General features: G+C 45.1%; 1 protein-coding gene and 2 long non-coding RNA genes across 7 annotated transcripts; 2 read left to right on the top strand and 1 right to left on the bottom strand.

The window, feature by feature from the left end:
• Positions 1 to 444: 444 nt before the first annotated feature.
• On the bottom strand, positions 445 to 26,547 carry ZBTB21 (zinc finger and BTB domain containing 21). 5 transcript variants are annotated; one of them, XR_011805134.1, is made up of 3 exons: positions 26,388 to 26,547; positions 10,809 to 14,143; positions 445 to 568 (listed from the first exon to the last, which is right to left on the bottom strand). XR_011805134.1 is itself a non-coding variant. In XM_072028632.1 (3 exons), the coding sequence occupies exon 3, from the start codon at positions 14,128 to 14,130 to the stop codon at positions 10,957 to 10,959; it is 3,174 nt and encodes a 1,057-aa protein (XP_071884733.1). In that variant the 5' UTR covers positions 14,131 to 14,143; positions 19,932 to 20,070; positions 26,388 to 26,508; the 3' UTR covers positions 4,815 to 10,956. The 5 variants fall into 5 exon arrangements, 4 of the variants coding, with proteins under 4 accessions (XP_071884733.1, XP_071884731.1, XP_071884736.1 ...); XM_072028632.1 differs by lacking the exon at positions 445 to 568 and adding an exon at positions 19,932 to 20,070 and having other exon boundaries at positions 4,815 to 14,143; positions 26,388 to 26,508; XM_072028630.1 differs by lacking the exon at positions 445 to 568 and having other exon boundaries at positions 4,815 to 14,143.
• Positions 18,160 to 22,480, top strand: LOC119715497 (uncharacterized). The gene is made up of 3 exons (XR_011805136.1): positions 18,160 to 18,274; positions 19,453 to 19,626; positions 21,112 to 22,480. It is a non-coding gene; the product is annotated as an uncharacterized lncRNA (long non-coding RNA).
• On the top strand, positions 24,289 to 27,875 carry LOC113841853 (uncharacterized). The gene is made up of 2 exons (XR_003494242.3): positions 24,289 to 26,259; positions 26,901 to 27,875. It is a non-coding gene; the product is annotated as an uncharacterized lncRNA (long non-coding RNA).

Raw genomic sequence — 27,875 nt, 5'->3', positions numbered from 1 at the left:
AACAGGCACATCCTTCTACCTGCTGACCCTGGCAAGTCTGCTCAGGGGTTGTGGGGCAGGGAGAGGAACAATCCTAAAGCCAGAAGATGAGTTTCTGCATTTTGTCCTGCTCTTTCTTGTACTCTCTGGTCTGTTTTCTGTAACTCCCTTCTAGCTGAGATTTGGCACCTATGACCCTTCTTGTCTCACATGACTTGACATACCAGAAACATTGTCCCCTACTCATTGATGTCTGTCTGAGAAAGAGAGCAAAGGGCTGGAGCAAGGACCAGGTGGGATACCCAGAGAAGCACTGCTGGAAGTAGGTCAGCAGCCTGAGACCAGAGGAGTTGCCACGAAACAGGCTTTAATACCTAGGAGCTAGCATGGGGCAGTGAGGCTAGCACAGGGCAGGCTCTTCATCAGCAACAGCTCCTCCCACCAGAGAATATCTTCTTAATAAGGGAGTTCAACTACATACAAAAATGCTGAGGCGATGACGTCATTGGACCTCCAATTTGACTAATTATTCTTATTTTTGGTTCTTTTGCAAAATCAGGAGACATCTGATCTATCCAAGCACCAATCTCTGTTGGAAAAAAAAAAAAAAAAGAGTAATATTTGCATAGTGACATCAGTAGAAAGACTTCATTTCATTTAGGTTATTTAGTTCTCCTTTGCCCAAAGGTCTACATCTCCTAAGAGCTTAAGAGGGCACACTGCCAGGAGCTGAGTTTTTCATTAGATCAGGAAAATTGCTCTTATAGATTTGTTATTATATATGTTATTAATACACAAGCATGGTCCTGAAAACAAAAATCTTGAAAAACAGCCATGCACCATAAATATGATTGTTCAAAACAAGTTGGTCACAGTGTTTTATTTTGACTGATCATAATTAATTTCAAATTACATAGTTGGATATAAAGCACAACTATAATGCCACGTTTCAGTTCTACCTTGGAAGGAACTTGGTACACCTCGGGTACTTGTAGTTTCTTCTGAAACTATTCACACACCAAAAATACATCCAGAAAAAGAAAAAAAAAAAAAAAAAACAACATGGAAAAAAACAACAACCACACAAATAATGGTACTGTCACGTTTGTATTCATCAAAATCTCAGTATTTTATTGATTAATCTTAGAAGTTTCTTAACATTTTGTTGTATTGTAACTACTTTCTTTTCTCTGTCAGGTTGCAATCTTCCCATGCTACAATATCTGGGTAAATAATCTCTTCCTGAGTGGTCACGACTTTGTGAAAGAGACAAAGGTTAACGACACGTGTCTTGAATCGCTGATCCTTCCTTTTACTACTTGTATCTGGCGATGCAATAAAAGAAGGAAAAGTATGTTCGAGAGTATTGTTTTTCTGTTACAGCAACCCTTCAAAAAGATATTTACTGGAGTTCAGCAAAGCGCCGTGAGCTTTTAGAAAGGAAAACATGACACGAGCATTTTCTTTCCTCCTTTATGTTCACCTGCTGGAGCCAGCTGTATTCTCCCCAGCAGAGAGCGCCAGGAAGCCTCAGTCCATGGGGCTGGCATGGAGAGGCAGCAGGTTGTGGTGCTTGGGCAGCCTGCTTGAGGGAATGGGTGAGAAGGCAGGGTGTTACGGTGTGGGCAAAGGGAAGGGCTGTCCTGCTCTGCTCTGCGCTGCTGTGGCCTCACCTTGAGTGCTGTGTGCAGTTTTGGGCACCACACTAAAAGGATATAAAACTATTAGAGTGTCCAAAGGAGGGCTACAAAGATGGTGAAGGGTCTGGAGGGCACCATGTATGAGGGGCGGCTGAGGTCCCTTGGTTTGCTCAGCCCCGAGCAGGGCAGGCTGAGGGGAGGCCTCATGGCGGCCTGCAGCTCCCTCACGAGGGGAGCGGAGGGGCAGGCGCTGAGCTCTGCTCTCTGGGACAGCGACAGGACCCGAGGGGACGGCATGGAGCTGGGACAGGGGAGGGTCAAGCTGGGGATTAGGGAAAGGGTCTGCACCCACAGGGGGGTCGGGCACTGGGACAGGCTCCCCAGGGACGTGGTCACAGCACCGAGCCTCACAGAGTTCAAGAAGTGTTTGGACACTGCTCTCATAGGGTCTGATTTTTGGGTGGCGCTGTGTGGAGCCAATGCTTAAAGCCCAATGATCACTGTGGGTCCCTTCCAACTTAGGATATCCTGTGATTCTCTGATTCTATGGGCAAAAAGCTTTAAACTCCTCAGTCATGAATTCACCTTATGTTCAATTATGTTGACTGTAAGTTAACATAATTAGTGTTAAATCACAATTAACCCCCTTGTATTTTCTCAGACAACTGTCTGCGCTGCAGAAACCATTGGGACAAGCTGGCATCCTTGGAAGTCCCAAGAGGGAGGCCAAGACTAAAGAATCCAGAGATGCACATCGTCTCTCCCCTCCCAGAGGTCAGGCAGAAAACATACTGGTTGGTGGAAGGAATAAATACTGGAGCAGAAGACAGGTTTTAGATGAAAGCGTAAATAACATGCCTTTGACTAAACAAGAATTTTTCTCCAAACTCAGAAACTGCCACAAAACAGAGTCAATTTCAAACACACATTTTTATATGCAGACACACACATACATACAGAGGGAGAGGTTCACTGTCTGTGTGGTGCATTCATGCGGGGCTCTTCAGGTGGATGGTACCTTTCAGTCCTTTGTTTCTGGCTCCTCCTAGTGCCCATACAAAGTGTTAGAGGCACATAATAAATTCTAGGATCATCTCCATAAACTCCACAGAGTTAATTACATCTCAGGCTCGATGTAATTCTTCTCCCAAGCCTTCTGAGCTGCATTAGTACTTCCTAAAAAACTACACAACTTTAAAACTTATTTTTTATTATCAGTGATTTTTCTCTATACTTACTCATGGTGAGCTTGCTTTTTCACATTTCTATCTTTAAAAAAATCAGTGACATGCTTCTATCAGATTTCTGCTGATGAAACCAAGTAATCTGAATGCAAGCTAACAAAGTTAAGTTTCCTTCTGGTGGCATCTGGCTGCTCAGTTGATTGATGAGTGAAGGGGAGGAAGGCTTTAGTTTTCCCCTTACAGGATCAGCTGTGTCAGGGACATCTTTCTTCCCCTAAACTATTTGATAGTCTTCATAGCATAGAGGAACGGGTACAGCTTCTTGTCAGCCAAAAAGGGTTGGAAGGTGTCAAACCCCAGGGGCTCCAAGCCGTTCATTAAGTAATGCTCCACCTGCCTGTGGAGTTTACAAAACTCAGCATGGTCTCTTTATAGCAGAAGCGTCCCTGGATGCTAGTAATCCCAGCAGGTCATGCTGCCTCATCACTGCTTCGTGTTTAACAAGCAGTGATCTCTCTTCATTGGAGAGATGCATGTTGCCCTCAAACATCAGCTTAAGTTAATGATAGCAGCCAGGGCTCCATGACATCCAGCTGTATCCATCCTAGGTCCTGGATGACCTGACATTAAGAAATTGTTAAAGGTTGTATCATAACTGCAGAAGTAATGTAAAGCAGATCCTTTGTTAGCAGCAACTGGCTTTGCCTTCAATGTCAAATTTCAATGTCAAAATTTTTTTTATGTCAAATATAGATTGTATGGTCTCTAGATCAGATATTAAATATTTAAGCAAATGTTAACGAGCAAATGCTCTTTAACAATTAACAGATGGAAAACTGTATGTAGATCTTGACTGGATGCAGAAAGTAGAGGTTATTTCCTCTTGCTGAAAGGAGAAAGAGGGAGCCAAACTTGTGGTGACTTACCACTCTGTGAAGGGATCAGTGAGCAGCTCTCCCCACTTTTTCTACAGCTCACTTATCTTCTGACACGCAGGGATGCTCCATGGAGGGACAGGCCAGGTGCCCTTTGTCCCTGTTTTCACAGAGATTTAGGGATTATCAAAGGCACAAATCCTCTTGACCTTGGAATACCCTTTCAACCCTTCATTTTGGGCGCTTGGTGGTACTTCAGCTCTGCCAGTATGTTCCACCTGACCTCAGGCCTCCCCCACTCTAACAAGACACCACACACACGCATGCACGCGCAAAAAGATCAGGTAACTGTTAAGCATGTGCTCTCACTGCTAATCTTACCCTTCCCACTAAGGCCCTTCTTTGCTTCCCCATCAGCGGTTTTTATGAAACTTGTTGGAGATTAATTCCTTCGAGGCCTTGGCTCCTCTTATTAAATGTGATTGAAATTGGTTGGTGGGTTCAACCAAATGCACCAATGGAAAATGGAAAAGGACGGCAGATGTGGAGTGCAGAAAAGGCAGAAAACAGCTCTAGTTTTCACAGACAGGTGTCTTATCTGCTTTCAAGAAAGTAACCTAGGAAACCCCCTTCCCAAAAGATAGAGAAAATTTTCTGCATCATGAGAACGTGCACACTGCATTCTCACCCACGGGCTTTTGGAGATGGAAATCTATGCTGCAAAACAGCTTTTGATGAGAGCACTGCAAAACACCATAACCGTTCCTGACGGTGTATTTTCAAACATCTGGTTCAATCCAGCTTTAGATGAAAGAGATACTCAGTCAATGTAACCTTGCTTCCACAAAGTTGTTTTAATCATTGATTGCAGAGGAAGCAGAATTTGGGCACAGCTCAAGTTTTCATCAGATTTTCTACAGCAGTCAGTTTTCTTGTATTTTCCAGCAAAAAGTTTGCTGAGACACTTACTAAAGCACACAAAAAGTCATTATTTTAGTAAAGTAAAAACTGTCATTTGCATTCAACAACCAGATCAAAAGAAGTCTTTTTGTAAACAAAATTCCAGTCCCACAGGCACAATGGCATGTACAATAACATCTCAATTTGCCAAGAGAATCCAGTATAAAACACAATAATTCAAAAGAAACAAAGTGTAAGTTTATTGGACGCCAACATTTCTTAGTCAAGATCTAAGTAAAGAAAACACACAGTAGAAAAAGTTGTACAAAGCAGCAATGGATTTACATTACATTAAAGAAAAAAAGTTACCCTAAGCTAGTAAGTCTCAGTCCTAAAAAAAGTAAAAACCCATTCTTAATTAAAATTCAGCACTGGTGTATTGAATTGATATACAATGACTGTAAGGTATACAGGATTATAAAACCGGCTTCTTTTGTCTTACCTCTATAATGCTTTAAAATGACAAGTGATTTTACGTAACGAATTGGAAAATTCTATAGCAAATATATTGGATAATTCCAGCTTGTAGAAACTGTAGGAAACTGTTCCCCTGCACCCAAATACTACAAGTGATTCCATTTTCCTGTTTTTTTTTTAAAAGGGACACTGTCAAGAAGAAGCTTTAAAATGAATACTTTATACATCTTTTGTGAAGTTATTTTGCAAAAAGATTTTTTTTTTCTTTCTGTCTTTACATACATGTTTTAATTGAACATGCGGCTGCAGTAGTGGGAAGCTTGTATCTTTGGAAGGTATGGTGTATCACTGAAAAATCAAAAAAGGAAAAAACAGATCAGGTCCTTTATTCTGCAACAGTTAGAGAAAAAGCAAAATGAAAGATAAGCTCAGCCCACAGAATTCAGATACAATTTACAGGCATCCTTGAAACAACTGCGGATGCCTTTAGTAGGCATTCTCATGCCTAAGCAGCTCAAGTGTTGTGAGTCAATTCATGTTTTGAAATTGATTTTATTCATATCAAGTATTGTTAATACAGATAAGCACTTTTACAGTATACAACCTTTCTCTTGATAGTGTCCCCTTATGTACAACACTTATAGTACAATTTTTCACAAGTCATTTTAAATAAACAAGAATCAATGACATTAAAAAATACTATCAGGCTGTGTTCAACCAAAAAAAAAAAAAAATTAACACTGATTCATTAACAGCAACATTAAAAAAAGCTAACCTTACTTTGATTTTTATCTAAATCTTCTGGTAGGAAAATGTAAACAATTTTATTGAACAGTATAGGCACATGCCAGATTACAGGCTCATGCCAGATATTTGCACCCTCACTGTTAGTGCCAAGAAGTTAGGCATAGTCTGTCCTTGTCCCATATGAGGAACTTCTAGTTTTACCACTGGAAGCTTGGAACAAAAACAGAGTACGTGTAGCTTCAGACCAAACCCGCACATCCTACTTGGGGGATAAAAACAAACAAACAAAAAAACCAACCACCACCACCAAAAAAAAAAAATAAAATCTACTGGATGCCACTAGAATGCTTGCCTAAATAGGAAATGCAGGAACAAGTCATGGCTGTGTGTTTTGGTTCACAGATAAGGCTACATCTCCATTCTGAAGGACGTAAGACAAACTCTAGTGTCACCCACTGCTTCAGCAGGTTATCTGCTCAGTTAACTGTCCGGGTGTTTCATTCCCCCTTATAGAAAAAAAAATATATATATATATACATGAAGTATAGACAGTATTATCATGGAACAGTTTGTGTTGGAAGGGACCTTAAAGACCACCTGGATCCACCCCACTGCCATGGGCAGGGACACCTTCCCCCAGCCCAGGCTGCCCAAAGCCCCATCCAGCCTGGCCTTGAGCCCCTCCAGGGATGGGGCACCCACAGCTTCTCTGGGCAGCCTGTGCCAGCGCCTCACCGCCCTTTGAGTAAGAATTTTGTCCTGATATCTAATCTAAACCTACCCTCTTTTAGTTTAAAACCTTTCCCTCTTTTCATGTCACTGCACTCCCTGACAGAGTCCATCCCCAGCCTTCCTGCAGGCCCCTTTAGGTACTGGAAGGCCACTGTAAGGTCTCCCCTGAGCCTTCTCCAGGCTGAACAACCCCAGCTCCCTCAGCCTGTCTTCACAGGAGAGGAGCTTCATCCCTCTGAGCACCTTTGCGGCCCTCCTCTGGACTCTTTCTAATAATTCTACATCCTTCTTGTGCTGGGGGCCCAGAGCTGAATGCAGCTCTTCAAGTGGGGTCTCAGGAGAGCAGAGCAGAGGGGCAGAATCCCCTCCCTCACCCTGCTGGCCACGCTGCTTTTGATGCAGCCCAGGATAGGGCTGGTTTTCTGGGCTGCAGGCACACATTGCTGGCTCACATCCCGTTTTTCATACACCAGTATCCCCAAGTCCTCTGCAGGGCTGCTCTCAGTCCATTCCTCACCCAGTCCTCGCTCTTGGCCTTGCTGAACTTCATGAGGGGGCGCACACCTCAAGCCTGCCAAGGTCCCTCCGGATGGCATCCCTTCCCTCTGGTCTACCGATGCACAAGCTGGGTAGCTTTGTGTCACCCACAGACTTAATCCCACTGTCCCTGATGAAGATATTCAGTAGCATTGGTCCCAGCACAGACCCCAGAGGGACACCCCTTGTCTTTACACTCAGACACTGAGCTGTTGACTAAAACTCTTTGGATGTGGCCCTCCAGCCAATTCTCTCTCCGTCCAACAGTTCATCCATCAAACCCACATCCCTTCAACGAGGCGGCAAGAATGTCGTGGGGGATCACACCAAAGGCCTTACAGAAGTCCACCTAAATGATTATTGGTTGATGTCCTTTGTTTCTGTAAAACTGCGGAAACTTTAGCTGTGCGTGCAGTTTTTATGTAGGGGAAAATTCATTTTAACTTTTGGTTCTAGAACTTAAATACTGTATCCATGTGTCTTTTTCTGCCATTTCTCACTTTCAGTGGGTGATCATGGTCCCAAAATATGAAAAACCTTAAGCATGTATTTAAAAAAAAAAAGTTAAGACTGATCTCCATGGAACTTAAGCATATGCTTAAACCTTTGCCAACACAGTGCCCGAAAGGAAGAGAAGTCCCCAAACAAAATACATTTCATGGCTCAACCCTGCTCCTCGTAAATGCAATGGAAGTTTTCGCTGGACTTCCACTAAAGCAGTTTAGTTCTCTGAGATTTATTGGACAGATTATAAAAATAACCCCAAAAGAAAGAATTAAAGATTCTAATCTATATATTAAAACATCTGCACATTCCTGTCACAAATTTTAAGAAAAAAAAAAAACAACAGTTTTTGTATTTAACAAGAGCTCTAACTTTGCATCACCTCAGTACACAGTTACAAAATTAAACAAAATATGATGAGGACAGGTTTTTGTGTCAATAAATTTGCCTTTTATTTTGGCTGTGGCCAAGCTAGACACTCTTCAGAAGACCTTTATTTATAAACAAGCAACTAACATTTTTTTCTCCATAATTTAACTTTTAAAACATATATTAAAGTTATATAAGTGGAAGCATATTTATTCCGTATCCTCCAAAATAAACACTTCTATCAAGGGCTTTTAAAGATACTGTATAAAAAGCTAATAGAAAACCAGAACTACTATATAAACATCTCATATTTAAACTTCAGAGATCCTGAATTCCTTTACTAAGCAGGAACCGAATTTAAAAAAAAACAAAAACACAGAACACTCTCAAAGTTAAAAACAAAACTTAAAAAATTCTGCAGAAAAGCTTAGAAGGAGGCTATTTAGACCAGAAATATTTTTGTTTGTTTGTTTGTTAAATATAATACATCGTGTACTAGGAAGAAGGTCAAGGTTTCTTGAAAGACACTGTATGAGCTTTTGATTTTAAATGTGCCGTATTTATCATCATACCATACAGCAGAACCCAGTTGGAAGGTAGCGTTGATGAACTAGTTGCCACTATCCCTTAGAAAGCACACTGATTTTTAAATGGTTGGATAGAAACTATTGGAAGTGTATGTGAAGAATCATCGGTGAGAACTTAGGTACCAGTTGACATGTTGGTATTTTCTATGCACAGATTTCTTAAGCCCATTTAAAGCCTATTTAGCAAGTCTTCATGTCTTTCTCATTTTGTTAAATCAGGTTAAGTGTATTAAGCGTTTCATTTATTGTTTTTTTCTTGTGAGAAGGAAATTTAGTCTTATTTGATAGTGACATTTTCTATTCCACCTAATGAGTATGTAAGAATTTTGTTTCAATTGCAATTTCATGTCAAGAATTTGATATTCTTACAGTTTACCACATTCAGATGCAGTTTGCTTGGAAGCGAACAAAAAGGATAAAGTGTTACTACTAGCATGTATAGTAACAATTTCAGATTTTCATCAAAAAATGAAAGAAGAGGCTTGAAAATGGCATCACCTTTTTTTGGTAGCTGAACAAAGTCAGTGGTCCATACTGAGCCAACACTTTTAAACTTAAATTGCAGGAAAAAAAACACTAAAAAATTCCGTTAGGAAAAAAACTAACAGTGGCACACTTGGGAGAAGAATCCCCTCCCTGTGCGTGCCTAACCGAGGATGTACATCCTCAGATCCTGGGATCAGTGTGCAATTCGTTTGGAGTTTGGGATGCTGAAACAAACGCGTGATTAGAACCAGAGAGGATTAAAGCCTCACTGCTGCTCCCAGTGACATCGGCACCAGACTCCTGCTGCTCTCCATGGACACAGGCTGGGCTCTGGCTAGGTAGTGTGCGGTGCGGTCCCCATCTCCCAGCCTCCCGGGCTCGTCGGTCAGGGCCATAAGCACTGTCTGAGTCTCTTATATCCTTGCTGCTCACTTCAATCCAGCACCACTCCTTTAGGTGTAAATTCTAGCGGAAAATCTTCTCCCTGTTAATTTACCACTGCTTCTGGGTAAGTATTTCCTTTACTTGCAGAGTAATTTTGGACCCGTCCTATAGCTTCTATGATCCTGCTTATGCTAAATGCTCCAGTTGTGATTTGCAGTAAAATAATGGAACCACACGAAGCATCTGCAGCCCATTACACCCATGATTTTTTAACAAATTAGAAAACTGCAACACAGTACCACAAATGATAGAAAGCGGCAGAAAGAAATACTCTATGCATTGTACTCCTAAAATACAGTGATTGTAGTGTGATGTCTTCTCCTCTGCTCTGCGCTGGATATGTACGCTTAATACAAATCTCAAATACATACTTCTTCATTTATACAGGTGTCTATATAAATATTTACATTTTTCGTTTTTGATAAAACCTATCTTTGTACTCATGGCCAAGCTTATTACTGTGTGTAGGAACACAACTATTCTTCTATCCCTCGACGAGCTCTCTTGTTTTGCTTTAATAGTTATACATTCCTTTGTAGTTAGAATTACAAACAGTTGTACAAACAGTGGAAACAAAATTTTGAAACTTGTCTGACATCTATTCAATCTCACTTCATGTTATAAACAGTACCATTTGAGTTATAATGGTTGTTAATACAACTTCAGCTACCGAAATATCTATAGTAAATTATTCTTTGGGACATTATATAAAGCGATGTACCCCCTCCCCCAATTTTTCTTAGAAACTTATAATTAAATGGCTGAAAGCAGGCTTGCTGCTGTTTTTTTCTTATATAAAATCTCAGTAATAATATTGCTGACTTTAGATTCTATTTTAATTTGTACAAGTTCCATATAACAACAAACAATTCTCTCTTCCCTTAAAGTATCAAACATTCATATCCAATAATACCAGGATTACTGAAACTTGAGGTTTATTTGTTATTGCTAAAGATCTCTAAGACCCAAGTCGATACAGCAAGACACTCCATCCACTTCCTCCCTAACTGCAAGTGCAGGGCAGCTATTTATATGGAGCTTGTGTGTTGGTTTCTTTAAAAGGAGAAAATGAAACATAAAAATAAAATCAGTGAAGTTGGTTACAGTATTTCACTACTATAAACTCACAGTTAGAATCCACATGGTTGTTGCTCTTTCATTTAATATATAACTTTATATATAATACACACGCGCACACCAACATCACAGGATGAAGATCCATGCATACAATCCAGATGCGATCGCATTTCAGTGTTAAATGAAATCAAAATATTCTGTTGCTATTAGATCCCAGACCACAGTATTTTAAATTACTCGGCTTGCTATCTACTAACCAAGTTAGTTTACCTTAATCTTCAAATCCAAGCAGCATCACAAATTCCCAATCTCCTGTCGCCGTTGCTTTGATCCTCTTCGTTTTCTGGTTTATATGGCAGACGTCCGAGATCCTGAAAATAGCCTCCACTGAGCCAGCTCTTTAAGGTATCTGTTAAAGCTAATTGTGTGTCTGTTCATGGCTCCAAAGACTAAAAGCTGTCTTGAAAGTCCTGTGACAGAGTTTACACATGTATTGTCTTTTGAACGTGATTGCCGAGAGCGGTGGAGCATGATAGAAGAGCGTGTCTGACTCCTGCGGGACAAATAATTTTTCAGTAGTAGCGGAGCTTTCGGACAAGCCTGTTGGGCTATCGGGCTCCAAAGGCTGGATTTTGGGCAGCGGTGGGGGTGGAGGTAAAGGTGGCGGTGACGGGGAATTAGCTGGCGGGCATATCTCGGGCTCCTTGTTCGAGGACTCCTCTGTAGCCTGGGACATGTGGGACTGGAAGTGACTCCAGAGCCGGAAATTGGTTCGGAAGGCCTTGTTGCACACGTGGCAAATGAACGGCTTGACGGAGCACAGGAGCTCTTGGTGACGCTCCAGCTGCTTGCGCACCGTGAAAATCTTCCCGCACTTCTCACAGGGCCACAGGCCGGCGTCTTTGTTGGAGACTACTTCCTTCGGTTCTCTGCTCGTTTCACTGGCCTCTTCCTCTACGTCGTCTGTGGGCTCCTCCTTGATTTGGATTTTAAACTGCTTGGAAACACTTAAGTCTTCGGGCAGGCACGAGGAGTCTTCAGAGTCGAAGTTGATCTGTTCTGACGAGTCACTGAATACTCCATCCTCCTTTGCGGCAAAATTGTTCACTTTATTGGACTCCGTCTGGGAAGGCAACCTCGACGAGCTCGTTACTTCTCCATTGTGATCCAGGATAGGCAAATAAAAGTTCTCTGTGGGAGACATGGTGTTCTGGTTGTGGACTTCCACCTGATGACGCCAGATACTGAAGGATGACTTAAAGGTGCGCATGCACTCCAGACAAGTGAGCTTCTTGTATTCACACTTGCTTTCGTGCTCATGCTTCAGCTCCGGGGAAGAAAATCTAAGGCTGCAGTACGGACAGACAGTAGCGTTTCTACAGAGTCGCTCGTGATTCCCCTGCTCAATAAGCGAAGACAGCTTAGCGTTACAGAGACGGCACTGATAAACTTCTTTGTTTTCCACCGGACTTTCAACGTGAGCGTGGTCTTTCTGCTTGGGAGCCTTGTTTCCTCCAATTGGTTTCTCCCCTGGGTGCATTTTTATGTGCTGTTTGAATTGAGAGAGGAAACGGTAAGCCTTCCCACAGTAGACACAGATATAGGCTCCTTTCGTTCTCGACCTTAAATTCCTTTTGATGACTTGTTGTGCTTGTGAAGCAGACTGTCCCTGAAAACCCTGCTTGCCACGTCGCAGTTTAACTATGAGAGCTTTCTTAATTTCTCTCTCTCTCACAATATCGATCAGTTTTCTTTGGAATTTTTCATCCAAAACAGCATGCGAGCTGGAAGCAGGCGAGGGATTCTTCACAATTCCATGCTGTGTCTGGCAGTGCGTCCACACTTTGAAATTGGTGTGAAATCTCTTGTGGCATATGTCACAAGCATAGGGCTTCTCTGGATTATGATACATGTTAACGTGACGGTGAAGACCCGCTGTTGATCTGAAAATTTTAAGGCAGTGCTTGCATTTAAATTTTTTATTTGGTCTTGCTTCTTCCATCTCACTGTATTCATCCTTGCTGACGTCGGAATCAGCAAAATCAGCATCAAGGTGCGTGGGGCTTGAGCCTTCCTCAAAGTTTTCTTCTGACTCAGGGGAACCTTGCTCATTCACCTTCAGTTTCTTAAACGGCAGCCTCCTATCTGCTTGAAATCTCCTCTTTGCAGGAAGTCTGCTTGGCTCCTTATGATCATCCTCGGTTTTGAAAGCAAAGTCTTTATTCGTAGACACTGATGCGTCGCCCACCGTGACTCTAATTATTTCGGAAGGATCTGAAAGTGGACTGCTGGGTTCAGTTTTTATTCGCACCTCTGTGAGAGGGGAAGCCACCTCCCTATCGGTTGACTGAGAGGCACTGAAAGACCTAAGGCGATGTGGGTGCATTACCTGTGGCTTTTCGTCTAAGACTAACTTCTCTGATGACTCCTTCAAACACGACTTCTGAGATGCAACGTTAAACGTCTTCTGGGAATCGTTAGTTCCTGGCGAGGAGGAGGATGATACCTGTGAAGGTTTTAGGTCAACAGAAGGTGAATACATTGGAACCTGACTGTCCATGGACAGTGACCTTCGAAGGAGGCTTTTTACAAGTGGCCCACTTCGGTCAATACTTTGGTTTTCAGGACCAGATCCACTAGACGGGATTACCAGCCCTAACTTGGAGTAGTATAGCAAATTCCTGTCTTCACCTTGACCATTTCCTTTTCCTGCCTCTCGCAACAAAAACGTAGATTCCGATGAGCCCCGCAGAGATAAGACCGGAGGACGTGGCCTCTTTAATGACACCTCTGCAGCCTTTCCTCTCAAGAGCTGGCCGCTGCTTCCAGGTTCATCGCTTGCAATTTCTTTCTCTGCTAAGGGCTTTTGAGGCAGTACTGTGTTTCTTTTCACCAAGCCACATCTGCTCTGATCCTCTACAGTTCCAGAAGTTTCATGAAGCTTGGTGTAGCTCACAGGGTTGTCTTTCAGCCATCTCCTTTCAGTCAGTGATAAATTGTGAAGGGTTTCGGTGGGTTTTGCTGCTTGTGGTCTAATGCTAGTTTTGACAGCAACAGAGGGTAAAGGTTTAGAAGTATGGCTTAAATCATGTTGTGTTTGATTTATACTCTTCCCTTGTGCTTCAATTCTGTTCTGACAGACAATGACACTTCTCTTCTGAGAACTACTTTCCTCTTCATCTTGATACAGTATCTTCTTAACGGGGCAAGCTGGAAAAGGAGCTTGAGGGCTCTTAGAAACAATGTTTGTAAGAAAGGATATTCCAAGGCTGTAGCCCAGTTCTTGCACAGCTGCCAGACTGCCTTTCTCAATGAACAAGGATGAGGAATAGATGTAGTTCAACACATTATCAAAAGCATCTGGTTCACAAAAGTCGAGCTGAAACACCGACTGAGACTCATTCTCCTTATTTGTGAACAGAGTCTGGAAGTACTCACTGCTGGCAGCCAGAACGTTTTTATGAGCTCGAAATTTCTGGTCTCCTACTATCAGAACAACATCACACAGCTGTCCCTTTAGACGCTCCTCATTCAGTGCGCTCAGAAGTGAAATGGCATGTGCCGGATTTATGTAATGCAAGAGCCCCTCCATGATTCGGATGTTTCTGAAAGAGAACAACAAGAAAAAAGTTGCAGGTTGCTTTATGCAAACAGTTCTTGGAGGTAATGTGAACATAGCTAATCTGTCTGCCCTTCATAAACAGGCTAAAAGACCATCAATATTGCTGAAGCAAACAGCTAGTTTGGAGGACAGCTATGGGAATTAATATTGTTGGCCACAGCAGATGCACAGGCATGAGAAGAACCAACTCATGTTAAAGAACACTTTCAAACATACCTTAATAGTTGATCATACAATGATCTTACACAGATTATTACATTGAACTAATTAGAGGGGTGTGAAGGGGCTGTATTCTCTACCTGCAGTATACCCATCCACATGAAGGAATGCCATTTAATTGTTTCCCCTGATCACCTTTTTCTCAGCTTTAGCTTTACGAAGATCTACCTTGGCAATTGCAGAGATGAACTTCTGAATCAGATAGTGCTGTGGTTTAACCCAGCAGGCAGCTAGGTGCCTCACAGACACTCGCTCACTCCCCCACAGAGAGGTGGGGAAGAACCGAAAAAAAAGTAAAAGTGCAATAACTTGTGGGTTGAGAGAGTTTAATGAGAACAAACGGAAGAAAGAACGAGAGAGGGAAAGGACAAAAGGAAGAATGGAAGAAAGAATGAAAGAACAGAGGAATGGAGGAACAAAAGAAAGGTAAAAGCACTTGATGCACAGCAGCTCAGCACACACTGGCTGATGCCCAGCCAGTCCCCAGACAGCAGCAGCCCTCCCGCCTCGGCCAACACCCCGGTTTTATTGCTGAGCACGACGCCTGTGGTGTGGGACATCCCTCAGGCCAGCCCGGGCCAGCTGTCCTGGTTGTGCCCCCTGCAGCTCCTGCAGCACCCCCAGCCTCCTTGCTGGCAGGGCAGCACGAGGAGCTGGAAAGTCCTTGGCTCTGTGCAAGTGCTGCTCTGCTACGGCTAAAACATCGGCGTGTTATCGCCCCTGTTTTCACTGTAAGTCCAAAACACTGTACTTGCAGCTATGAAGAAAATTAACTCCGTCCCGGCTGAAATGAGGATACTTAATTATGCCAAGTCACCTTCTAAAGTTAGGCAACCCTGACAGCCTCCTGCTGACGGAGCAAATTAAAGGGTTTTTGTTATTTTTAATAGGATGGAAAGGACAATAATAATGGGGAGGGAGACAGAAGCAGGATTAGTGTCTGTAATCTAGATGAATTCATCATGTTCACTTATATTTAGTGAGTGCTGTTAACATACCCTTCTAGCTATGATACATGTGTCACTTCTTACACTGCTCTGTCACAATCTGGTTTCTTGGAAATTTCATGATTTTGCTTGAAGCATCCCAGCAGGGCTTTGTTCTAGCTTAAAAATTATCACTGAGCTGAACGCCCCATCTTATTTATTAGCATAAAAGCAGTTTCTGCTAGAACTTCTACTAGAGGAACAGTTATCCCCAGATGTTACTGTTATAATTCGTTACCCTGTAAGTAGGAATTTTACACCATCTTCCTCTATGGTGATGTAGAACAAGTCAAGGATGTGCCTGTTAGAAGCAGTTCTGTTCTTTTTGCAGCTGATTTAAGAAACTATTTAAAAGATATTTACATATGGTGTATGCTATTATAACACAAAGGTTTTGCTGCTGTGGTGGTTTTACCGTGCCAGGCAGCTAAACACCACAACTGCTCTTTCACTCCCCCTCCTTAGATGAGGAGCGGAAGAAGTAAAGCAAAGAACAACTCACGGGTTGAGATAAGGATAATTTAATTAAAGGGGAAAAAAAAACAAAAAAAAACAAAAAAAAGCAATAATTATTAAGGAAAGATTATTAACTAATCAATTTAACTAAAGGAAAAAAAAAAAAAAGGAAAGCAGAAAAGGGAGACGGAGAGGGGAAAACAAATCAAAACAAAATAAATGAAGGCTATATGGAAGTGCAGAGGAAAGAAATTACTCTCTACTTCCCACGAACGAGCGATGATTGACCACGTCCTTGAAGCAGGGCCTCAACGCACGCAGCCAGTGTTTAGAGGAGGACCGACGTTTTCCCCAAGAGAGCCCAGCCCTCCCCTCTTCTTCCTGTTTCCACCTTTTATTGCTGAGCGTGACACCACATGGTATGGAATAGCCCTTTGGTTGGGTTAGGTCAGCTGCCCTGGTGATGTTTCTTTTCTCACTTTTTTTGCCCACCCCCTAGGAGGGTTGGAGGGAGCCCTGATGCGGTGCCAGCACTGCTCAGCAGCAGACACAACACTGGGGTGATAACGCTGCTGTTCCAGCTCCAAGTGCAGAGCACAGCACTGCGTGGGCTGCTGCAGGGAAAGGTAACATCCCAGCCAGACCCAGCACAGCCGCTCATCAACTTACAAGCAAAGCTAAAAAAATAATAAATCAAAAAATAAGAAATCACAACCCTGTAATCAATAAACGGGAATGGGAATCTTACAACCAGTGGCTAGAAAGAGGTGATCCAAGTCTGAATTGGTATTACTGAGATGACTTCAAGGGCGTGGGATACAGTTTCTCAGAGCACTGGTCATACCACAGGACTGAGCTACCTCTGAGCCTACCGAAAGAAGGAACAGCATCATGGCAACAGCAGCGGCTGAATTCTGTTTCCTCACCAGATCTCTTAACTGAGAGTTTCAGTGCCTTGCAGCATTGCTTCATCCACAGTCACTTATCCTTAATTCCCCCACACCTCCCTCTACAAAAGCAGAACTGTGAGGCTTCTATGAATGTGAGAAACCCATCTGTCTTGTTCTGCTTTCTATGTTTTATGTAAAAGTACTGTCTGGGGCATGAGCTACTTTCGGGACACCTCTGCCATTTGAAGTGCTGGGGTCTGACTGTCCGGTCTCCAGCTCTGTGCACTCATTAACACCTGCAGTGTTATTAGGATGTGCTCCAGGAATGCATCTCTCCTTTGGTTTCATCTTAAAGAAACTGAGTTTACATGCTCAAGTGATTTATCTGTGATACAAGCTGCAGCATAGTGTAGAGAAATAAACAAATGATGTATTTAGGAAGGGAACTTGAACCAAACGCATCACTGTACAGACACCCACTGGAAGCTGCTGCTGAACCCATACTTCAAGGATGCTCTGGGAAGGAGACAGCCAAGTGTTTTGAAATATTTTCAAATCTTTCATTTTAATCTGCTTTACCCAGGCCCTGTGTCTTCTGTAAGACATTTGCAAAATAAACGTGCAATTAATTACTGTGTGTTCATTTGTTCACCATAACACAGTAATGCTGTTAGTGCAGATGGGGGTAAAAGCGACACATCTCAAGCAGCACCCAACAGTCCCCCATTTTTCTTCCTGCATTCCCCTTTTTATTCGTAGAACACCTTCAATTCATTCCATTACACAAGACAGAGATAATTGTGCTAGTACAATCCCCCGTTTCATTCTCCAAGCACAGCTTGTGTGCTCTGAAGGAGGCAGAGCTCTGGCGTAACCCAACTCTGTCCCTTTAATAGTAACCAAGGCTGCAACATCTACAACTAGCAAGGGACCGAATTAATCCTGCAAAGGCAGCTTTAATCCCAGACTTGCCCAATTCAAGTGCTTGACTTTCAGCTTAACAGCCTTTAAACGCAACAGTCAGAAATAAAACAGGTTACACGATGCATTAAAAAACAAAACCAGAACTGGTCACGCAGAACCATTTCAACACATTTACATAGACTACCAGAAAGCCTTAAGACAGATTTAAAAATAAACCAAACCCCCCGCAAAGATTACTAGTGTAAATGTACGCTGTATTAAAATTTCACTGCATGAACACTAGTCAGTAATAAAGTTGATCCAAAACACTCCTGCTCTCTTTGGTTCATCCTATCTGCACACCACAGTTCACACCTTCTGCAGCTCTGCTGGTTGTCTTGGGTTTATGTGGCAAGGTTTTGGTAGCAGGGGGGCTGCAGGGGTGGCCTCTGTGAACAAAGCCCAGCAGCTGCCCCATGCCAGAGCAGTGCCAGCTCCAGCCAGCTCCAGAAGGGACCCGCTGCTGGCCAGAGCTGAGCCAGGGAGTGATGCTGGGTGGGCCTCTGGGAGAGCAGAGATAAGGAAGAGGAAAAATGCCATGCAACAGCAGCTGGGAGAGGAGAGTGAGAGCACTGAGACACCCAGCCCTGCAGCCCCCAGGTGAGTGCAGCAGGAGGGCAGGAGGTGCTCCAGGCAGGCAGCAGCAGTTCCCCCACGGCCTGTGGAGAGGCCCCTGGTGGAGCAGGCTGTCCCCCTGCAGCCCATGGGTCCCACATGGAGCAGATCTCCACGCTGCAGCCCCCCATGGGTAGAGGAGCCCCCGTGGAGCAGGTGGATGTGGCCTGGAGGAGGCTGCGGCCCATGGAGAGCCCCTGCAGGAGCAGGGGGTCTGGGGGGAGCTGCCGCCCACCCGTGGGGAACCCGTGCTGGAGCAGTTTGCTCCTGGGGGATGGATGGATGGACCCCATGGGACGGAGCCGTGTGGGAGCAGTGCTTGAAGAGCTGCTGCCTGTGGGCAGCCCCCGCAGGCCCAGTTGGGGAAGGACGGCATCCATGGGAGGGACCCCACAGGGAGCAGGGGCAGGGAGGGACCAGCGGAGACCAAGCATCAGGGACTGACCGCAGCCCCCATTCCCCAATCCCCTGCAGTGCTTGGGGGGAGGACGTAAGAGATGGTGGGTGGATGGAAGGTGTTTTTAGTGTGCTTTAATTTCTCACTGCTCTAGTCTGCTAGTGATACGCATGAAATTATATTGATCTCCCTATGCTGAGTCTGTTTTATCTGTGACGGTAATTGTTGAGGGATCTCCCTGTCCTTATCTTAACCCTTAAGCTCTTTCCATTGTATTTTTCCCCCTTTTCCTTTGAGGAGGGGGAGTGAGAGAGCAGCTGTGGTGGAGTTCAGCTGCCGAGCTGCGTAAAATCACCACACTCATACAAATATTTGCCAGCCTGCATCACAGGCCAGGTTAGGCAATAAATAGAAAACAAATATTTCTTTTCAAATGCTGGTCAGTACTCACAGTAAAGCACCATCTCAGACACAATTGCTCTGGCACAACTGAAGAGGCAGCAAACTGTGGCAGCGCAGCAGCTTTAGGAAGACAAGAACTCCTTACAACAACTTTCCACTAAAGCTGATGTAAGGCTGCTGGCACTCAACCCCGATACAAACGGCATGCCTAGCATTGTGTAGATAACAGAGCTATGCCAGCCTGTAGATCTGATTCCAGGTTTTTGAGGAATTATAATTCCTCAGCTGAAGATTATTTTGCCTAAGCCCTTTCCTGTCAGCCTCCAGATAATCACCTTCTACTCTCTCCAACCGTTTTTCCCAGCCGTCTTCACTACTGACTGGAAACAAAGCTACTTCCTATTTTCTTCCCTGGTGTTGGGGTGACATCAAGGAAACGGAGCACACCAAAAGATCTCCCACCGTCTGTGTTCAGCTGCTACAGCAGCTGCGGCTCTTCAGGAGGCACAGTGACAGCGAGACTCCAGGTCCAGCAGAGGTAAGTGCAGCAGAAGTGCCTGCAGCCTTCCTTTGAGAGCTTGGGAAGAAATTGTGCTGTCAGCCTTCAACAGCCCCTTACCGATATCAGGCTTCGGAGACTGGAGTACCACGTTCGGCCAGATGATTATCATTGTATATATATATATATATATATATATTTTGAACAAGGGCAGAAAAAGACACCTCTACTACTTCAAAATGACTTTCTGCAAAAAGGAAGGCTCTACTCTTGAAAGCTCTTCACAAGCAAAGGATGAAAAAGCTTTCTCTTTGGCTCAGCAGTTCATTATCTTCAGCAGCTACCTGCCCTCGCGGTGTTAGATCCCCTTCTGTTCCTCTGTCCCTCACACTCCTGCCTCCTGCTCCCAGCCCTCTGGGACCCTCCTCTTCCTTTTACCAGCTCTGCTGCCCGTTTGACCTCCAAGTAAGTTGATTCAGCTCCCTAAAATGAAGCAGGAAAAAGAAAAAAAATCAACCCAGCCTTTTAGAAGCTTGCTCTTTTATAAGGTTAGAAGATTAATCAGCTCACCGAGAGGTCAGACACCTCAGAGCTGCCGCAAGAGAAGCCATGAAACTGCTCATTCTTTGTCAGCAAGTCGCTCCATCAGCCTTGCTGATCTGAAACATCACTTTCAGAAGCAAAGACATCCCCAGCGCTGGAACTTTACAACCAGAACCAGGCTGACTTGTGAGAAGTTTAAACATAACAGCTTACACCTGCATGTACATAAGCGACTAAAATAAGATGTCGATGTTGCCTGCTGACACCCATTATAGCCACGTAGCTGTCAGCTGAATGTTACTGGCATGTTGGGGGTGGCAGTGGGACAGGCTGTGCCCTGAGACATGTAAGGGGATGCAGCGCTGCAGCAAGGAGGTGTCAGGGCTGAGAGAAACCACAGGCAGGACCAGAAAACACAAGGGAAGAGGAAGGGGTGCACACAGAGGGGGCAGGCAACAAGCGGGGGTTAAGGGTGGTTTTAACAGGGAAATGCACACGTAACCGTGGTGGGGGGGAACCCACCAAAACCCAGAGGAGCACAGACTGGGGGACCCAGCTGAGAAATACCAGGGGCTCCCTGCGGTTCCCAGGTGAGCGCAGGCAAGTTGTAAGAGCTCAGCTGTAAGCGCCTGCAGAGGCTGCGATGGCTCTGCTTGCTCTCGTGCTGTTTCAGGCACCGGGGGAAAAAAGTCTCCTTCTCCATCAAGAGTCCAGATGCAGAAGCAGCCTACACTGCTTGAACTTCTGCTCGAGCATCCTGTGCTGGATTTTATTATTTGAGCTTGACCACAGCTTATCAAATGCCTTTTCTTAGATGCAGAACCACAAGCTTTGAACCTGCAGAGAGAGCAAGGTGGTTTGCACTTCTGGCATCTTCTTCTAACTACGTATTTGAGTGATCTGCTGCAGGTTGGGCGATTTTGTCTTTCTGGGTTTTACAAAATGTGATTTCAGCTGCTAATGCTGTGTTTTTCACTGCAGACAACGCTGAAAACTTTCTCCGGGATGACAAATACATTTCACTTCCAGTAGGTCAGCAGCAGCAGAGACTTACTGGTACAAAGGTGGGCATAAAGTCAGATAAGTAACGCATTTGTTACTGTGTGACATCGGTATACTATTTTCCAACTATTTAACCCACAGGCATACAGACAAAGAAATTTAAGGACAGGAAAAGAAGAAATTCTCCAACATTGCGCAGTCTTTTGCCCTTTACCACAGAGAGATAACCAGCAGTTGTCCTGCCACAGACCAGACATCCTATTAGAAATTAAAAACCATTTTCCACACCCAGACCATACCCGCAGTTTTGCCCACTGACACTCAGCACAGCTCCTCCTGACCCGCAGCACTCTACAAAATCCCAGACCACCACCACAAGGCTCTGCTTGCCCTTCACACCCCTGTTCAGGAGCGAGCAGCAAAGGCTGCGATTTCACCTCATTCCCAGCCCTGCCTAATCGGGGATTGCTCGGGCGAGGATCAGCGCGTGCCTCCTCCCCCTGCAAGGAAGGACGAGCTCCCTGTCAGACCAGAAAACTGACCCAGCTCACGGGGGGATTGCACAACCACTGGATGGAAGGGAGAGGGCAGGAACAGCTTCTCTCATCCTTCTTGGAAGATTTAAACACATTAAAAGCGGTTTGATAAAATGTTTGTCCTGGCCTCAACACGTCGACCGAGAAGTGTGTGACTCGACATCCAAATTGCTGTAATAAAAATCAAGAGACTAAGAAGTTTTCAAATCCCTTTCCCTAAGGAAGCCTTCGGTTTTCATTCCTCTGAGTTTTGTAACACTGCCACTAAAATCTCCGATGGGACAAGCCCCAGAGACCCAGTGGCAGAGCGTGCAGTTTAAACACTTGATGAATTATCCCCAGAAATATTTCATTTGACTTTTTGATAAGAGACGCGTGAAATCACGAAAGTGGAGGGGAGCTGCACACCAGATGTGTATGGCTGCGCGCCCGCTGCGGGCTGGGTTTATAATTTTATTGGCAACGCTGAGATAACGCTTAGCAAGCTGGATAATCCTCCAGTCACCTGCTTTGCTACATGAGCCGCTCTCGTTTTGTTTAACTGGCCCAATTCACAACAAAACCGTATTTACGTTCTGCTTTTAAGTTTGCTGGCATAGTGAAAATGACAAACCCTAATTATGGGAACATGCCCATTAATACAGAGAGTTGGTTTTTTTTATGGGAATGGTGAATTTTGGGTGGGAAGAGAAGTTAATTATACCCACGTAAGATGATTTCCTACCAACAGAATTTTTACGCTACGGTTTGCACAAGAATAAAGGAGACGGGGGCAAAAGTCACGTACTTAATCTTAACGCAGAACTTTTATAAAAGCTGGAATGTGGGCTGAGCCTAAAAGCTCGCCGAGTGAGCAACTCGGCAGTTTTCAGGATTTGGGGTGTGCAGGTCTCTTCTACCACCTGGAGGGATCTAAAGAAAAGTCCACGCAGCCATCGCTAAGAGCACACTGTAAGAGTGGGGAGGCAACAGCAATTGGACGTGAGTCAAGCAGGAGACTTACAGGGTCACAAAAAGCACGTGGAAGATCTTCAGCTCCAAGTCCCCGTGCACTTGGAGCTGGGTGTCTCGGCTTTGTCCATTCATTTATTAAGCAAACCTCCTCCTCCACTTGCACTAGTGACCAAGAACACTGCAGCTTTTCTTTACGCCTCTGAAGAATGCGCAAGAAAGGAGCTGCTCCTCTTTTTGCTAAATTTGCGGGCAGTTTGGCCGCTGACCTCAATAGCTGCAGGGCTGCACCCAGAGTTAGGTCCTGACACAAGACAAATTCCTTCTAGTTGGGTCAGACGGACCTGGCTGCAGCAAAGAGTGGTTGGCAATCGCTGTAATTCTGCTGCTTTTCCTCCCGTGTTTCCTAACTTGCTTTAAAAGGATTCCTGTGAGGCGTATTTGCTGGACAAGGACACTATTGCTGCAAAACCCTCCTAAGATGCTCACAAACATATTCAGACCAGGAAGTCAATCAGCTGGAGCCAAAGCAGCCCTCACATTTGTTACCTGGTGGGTGCTACTGCTACTTCCCCAGCTCCTAATCTATTGGGGCATCAGGCTCGGTGCCTGCCTGCGCGCGAGCCCCACGGTGCTGGAAGGAAATGAGAGGCGGGGTGATGGGGACCTGGGCTGACCTCAGAGCGAGAGGTGCCCCTGAGCTGACCACAACTTAGAGAGGAGACGACGGGGAATGAATCACAACCCAGAGGTTACTCACGCTGCTAAGCGCTGATGTGCGATAAACCACGGGCAAGGAGGCTGGTGCTCTGAGGAAAAAGGGAAAAAATATTTCTTCCTTTCCCAAAGAAAGGAATTTGATCGTAGATGAATTACTGTGAAAGGACAAGTTTTGCAACTCAGCTATTTTTGAAATTATTTGGGCAAAGGACTTTTAATGCCTTTTTATTACAGATTGCACAGAAGATTTTGCATAGCGAAGAAGGGAAGACAAAAAAAAGCTGACAATCAGGACTGATTGATTTTAAAACTATTTTTTCATGGAATGCGAGATCTTTAGAGCTGATGGTAGTGTGTGTGGGGGGGGGGGGGTAGAATGAGTTTAGGAAGGTAGAAAAGTTGTTCAGCTCTTTATTGTTTTGTTCGTAACACACACCTGCACTATTGGAGAACAGCGTAACACCTGAAGTAGCTGGTGAACGACAGCAACAGCTTTTTTGTTGTTTTATTTCACTGCCAAATGAAAGATGTAATAGAATTGCTGTCTTAAATATTATTGCTAAAGAAAAAAAGGAAAAGTTCCCAGCACGTTAAATAATATTGAATCTACAGCATAAATATTTGAGGAAAGCGACTCCCTCTGCACAAAATGTCTATTTTAAAGTACTGCTTCTTCCAATCTTTCCCTTTACAACAGAGGATTGTGCAGCATCAAGACTTTTTCCTTCCCCTTTTTCTGAGGATCTCTGACCATTCAATGTAGCAGCATTCACTACAAAGCAGTTCACTTGCTCTAAAGCTGAGAATTTCTTTTAATGAGCGCTGGAAGCAGCTGCAACTGTAGCGTGTGACTCACAGCACAGCACCTCTGAGCGCAGTAGGAGCTATAGGGTGGTTGCAGCCCCGTTTCCTCTCCCCGGCTCCTCCTTCCTCTCCCCAGTAAGGCCACGCTTGTTTATAGACCAGAGTTATCACTGCTGTGCAGACAAAACAACTTTCAGAACCTTGAGAACTAAAAATGGCAACTCCTTGATGTTTTTAACGCCGAATGCTTGACGGCTACTGAAGTTCAAAAATAAACAGCTTCAGTACACCATGGCAGCTCACGGCTTTCCGTGAAGTTGTCCACTCAAACCCTAAGGAAAGCTTAGCCGGCCATTTCTATATAGATGATCACGGCACCAGCTGTCTGATTCTCTGAGCACCAGTATTCTCTGGCATCACACACACAGGAGAAAGATGAGCTCAGAAACCCTGTGTCTTAGAGACAGCCAGCTTCTGGTGATCTGCACAGGAGGAAAAGTGAGGGCACGTGGTCTCCCTTATGGTCTTTGTGTACAATTAAATGTACAGAGCAAACAGGACTCATGGAACTTCTTATATGCTATTGCTGCTTTTCACATGAAGTTAAATTGCTAATACATACTGAAGGATAAGTCGCTGTAGGTGTTTAAAAACACATCCAGCTCATTATGACTTTGATCCCACAGTTGGGATCACAGGCAATGCTGAATGTGATCAAATTGGAGGAGGACCACCACTGAAAATGAGACGCAGTCACCCACTCAGTTCTCATCTGCAATGGGATCGTAGCTCCAGCAGGCTCTGGGGAGCTCAAAGCTGGAGAAAACCCCAATAAATCCTCATCTGACACACGCCGTTGTAGCTGAGGACCCCACGAGCTGTCACCTGTGACACCTCCCCGCAAGTCCCTACTGAGAACGTGTATTTGTAAATTCTTTCAGCGGTCACAATCCAGCCACACTCGGTGGATTTTCTACAGGTAGCTTCTTCTGAGAGGACAACTCTTGTACCACGAGTGCAAGAAAAGCTTCAGACAGAAAAGGATGTGAGATCCTCATCCACTCAAGAGCTGGCCACATCATTTGTTTTCTGCAAACAGTTTTTATAAAAACAGTAGCTACGGTTTGCTCAAAACTTTCCCCCCCAAGAACATCAGCACAAGGCTGGTGGAAAATTTTAGTCAAGGCAGTCGGTTCGTCCGTTGGAGCAAAGTCAGAAGAGAGGGCTGTAACTGGCAGCACTCCGGCCACACAAATACAGAGCAGTACCTGCTCTACCTGTAAAATGGATTTACTGCTCCCGATTCGGTATTAAAAATTGGTTGTATAAAAACGTGTTTAGAAAGAAACCGTGCTTCTGTGTTGACATTGTCCTAAGGATAAAAATATTCGTGGTATCTTAACTGTTAATGACTAAACTGTTGCTGTTCTTGAAAAAAACTGAGGTCGTGTGGTCCAACATAATCTTGTACCTACAGCCTACTAGTGCTACTGTACTTCCAACAGCAAAAACTGCTTTTAGACAAAAAAAAATGTTTTTAGAAACATAGTTTTTAAACAAACGTCATTTTATCCTTGAGAAGCGCTCGCTCAGTATGCGATGAGGTCCTGCCTCATGGAAACGACTGCTTTAAATGAAGCATTTCTGGGATTTTGTGCGAGCAAAACCCAGGCTTGGGTTCGTGAGAGAGTTTGGAGTTGAAACTTGCGGGGCGCTGAGGCAGAACCCCTCACAACCGCTCCCCCCACCCCCCTCACGGGGCCGCCAACCGCCCCCTCAGCCGCGGCATTCTGCGCATGCGCAGTTCCGCGCTTCGGGCGGCGGGAGGAGGAGGAGGGGGAGGAGCGGCGCGGGCGCGGCGCATGCGCAGAGCGCGGGGCCGGAGGGCGTTGAGGCGGGGGGGTTGGGGGGGGGGGGGCGGCGGGCGATGTGGCGGGTGCGTGCCGCCAGGCGGGAGGGCGACGCGGCGCGTTTCGTAACCGGCGCAGGCGCGCTCCGCCGCCGGGGTGGAAAGAAGGAGAAGGAGAGGGAAGGAGGGGAAAGGCTGAAAAAAAAAAATAAATAAAGAATTAAAAAAAAAAACACCTCAGAGTTACGTCAGGAAAAGACGCCGCTGGTACACCGCGGGGGGCGGAGGAGGAGGAAGGAGGGGGGGGGGGGGGGGCTTGGCCCGCGCCTGCTCGGCTCCCCCCGCCTCATGCTGAGGGGAGGGCCGGGGGGCGCGAGCCGCGGCCGTTAACTCACCCGCTGCCCGCCTCAGCGCGGCCCCCCGCGGCCGCCCCGCTTCACGGCTCCCCCGCCGCCGCCGCCGCCGCTGCCGCCGCCGTGATTCCATCCATCTTGAATTTGACGTCATCCCACACCAGGGATGAGGTCATCGCGGGGAGCGCTCGTCACGTGCGCGGCGCTCCCATTGGTCCGCCCGACGGAGCCTTGTGGGGGGGGGGTGGGGAGGGAGGGGAGGCGGCGCGGGCACGGGGACGAGGGGATCCCCCCCCTCCCTCCCCCCCCCCTCCTCCACACCCCGCCCCGCCCCTCCCCGTTAACGGCCGCCCGCGCGCGGGAGGGAAACTGAGGCAGCGGGGGTGGGTTCGGGGGGGGGGGGGCGTCGTGAGGGGATTAACGGCGAGCATCGGTCTGCCTGGGGAAGGGGCTGGCAGGGGGCGGGTGGGTCCCTTGTATCTACTCAGGGATGTGTCAGCCAAGCAGAAAGCAACGGGTCTGGTGTAATCTTCTCGTCCCCAATTCTCCCCACAGGACCTGTGTCACGGATGGGGGACGTCCACGCTGGAATCACCTGCTGAGCAGGCCGTGTTCGTCAAGGTCTACACATGTAGAAATACGCCTTTCCGTGCGGCTGCTGTCAATACTCGTAATTTGCCAATTTCTCCAGGGAAAGTGCAGCTGTTTGAACAGAGCCTGTGTACTGGGTTGTGTAATGCTGGTACCAGAGAGCAATTAGTCTCTGTAGCCCTTACCTTAAGCAGATGATTTGAGAGAATTTTGAAGATAATTCTCAAAGGTTTTGTGGTTTCAAGAGGCACGAGACTCAATCTGGCTGCATTTCATATTTGAGTCTAGTTGACATTATTAACATCGCGTAGATGCTTCAATTCCCTTAAGTCAGATTTTTCCTGATTGCAGTGAAACGTAGGCAAGGAATTCACGTGCTAGAGCTAGTTGGGGTTTGAGTTGTCTCTTAAGGAGGTTAACTTTGTCAAATGTGTTCATTCACAATTGTTTGAATACTTTCTCATTCTTTAAGAATAGCATGGTTATGATTTTTTTTTTAAAAACATTTCTAATTTTAAATGCTTTGATGGAGCATTCTCCCTCTATATATGTGTGGCTGCAGCTGTTATTACCAGATGCACGTTTGATCAGTGTAAGGTTTGCTTTCCATTCAGAGTATCCAGTAGCTGCTCGGATTAACTGTTGGTCACTCTTGCCAGCGAGATTAATCACTGGAATTTTGTTAAAACACAATCCCCTGCAAAACATGAACATAAAGCAAACTATATAAGAAGGATGAATGATTATATATGGACCTGGTGAGAAAGCATGTATATGAAAACTTAAACACTTGCTTTGATTGTATGTGTATGTATAAGAAGCTACTCTTTTATGATGTAAATGTATTTTACAACAGGACCAAATTGTGTATGCTGTACAGTTTGCTTTTGTAATGTTAACATTTGTTTCATTTAAAATATAACAATATTTGGAAGGAGA

Source organism: Anas platyrhynchos, chromosome 1 (assembly GCF_047663525.1).
Source record: "Anas platyrhynchos isolate ZD024472 breed Pekin duck chromosome 1, IASCAAS_PekinDuck_T2T, whole genome shotgun sequence".
In the NCBI taxonomy this organism is placed as follows: domain Eukaryota; kingdom Metazoa; phylum Chordata; class Aves; order Anseriformes; family Anatidae; genus Anas; species Anas platyrhynchos.
The sequence above is the reverse complement of the archived record's forward strand: the minus strand, read 5'-3'. Positions and strand labels throughout refer to the sequence as shown.

What these genes read in the sequence shown, in the direction of transcription:
- ZBTB21 (XM_072028630.1), bottom strand. Translation starts at nt 14,130, where the DNA reads ATGGAGGGGCTCTTGCATTACATAAATCCGGCACATGCCATTTCACTT.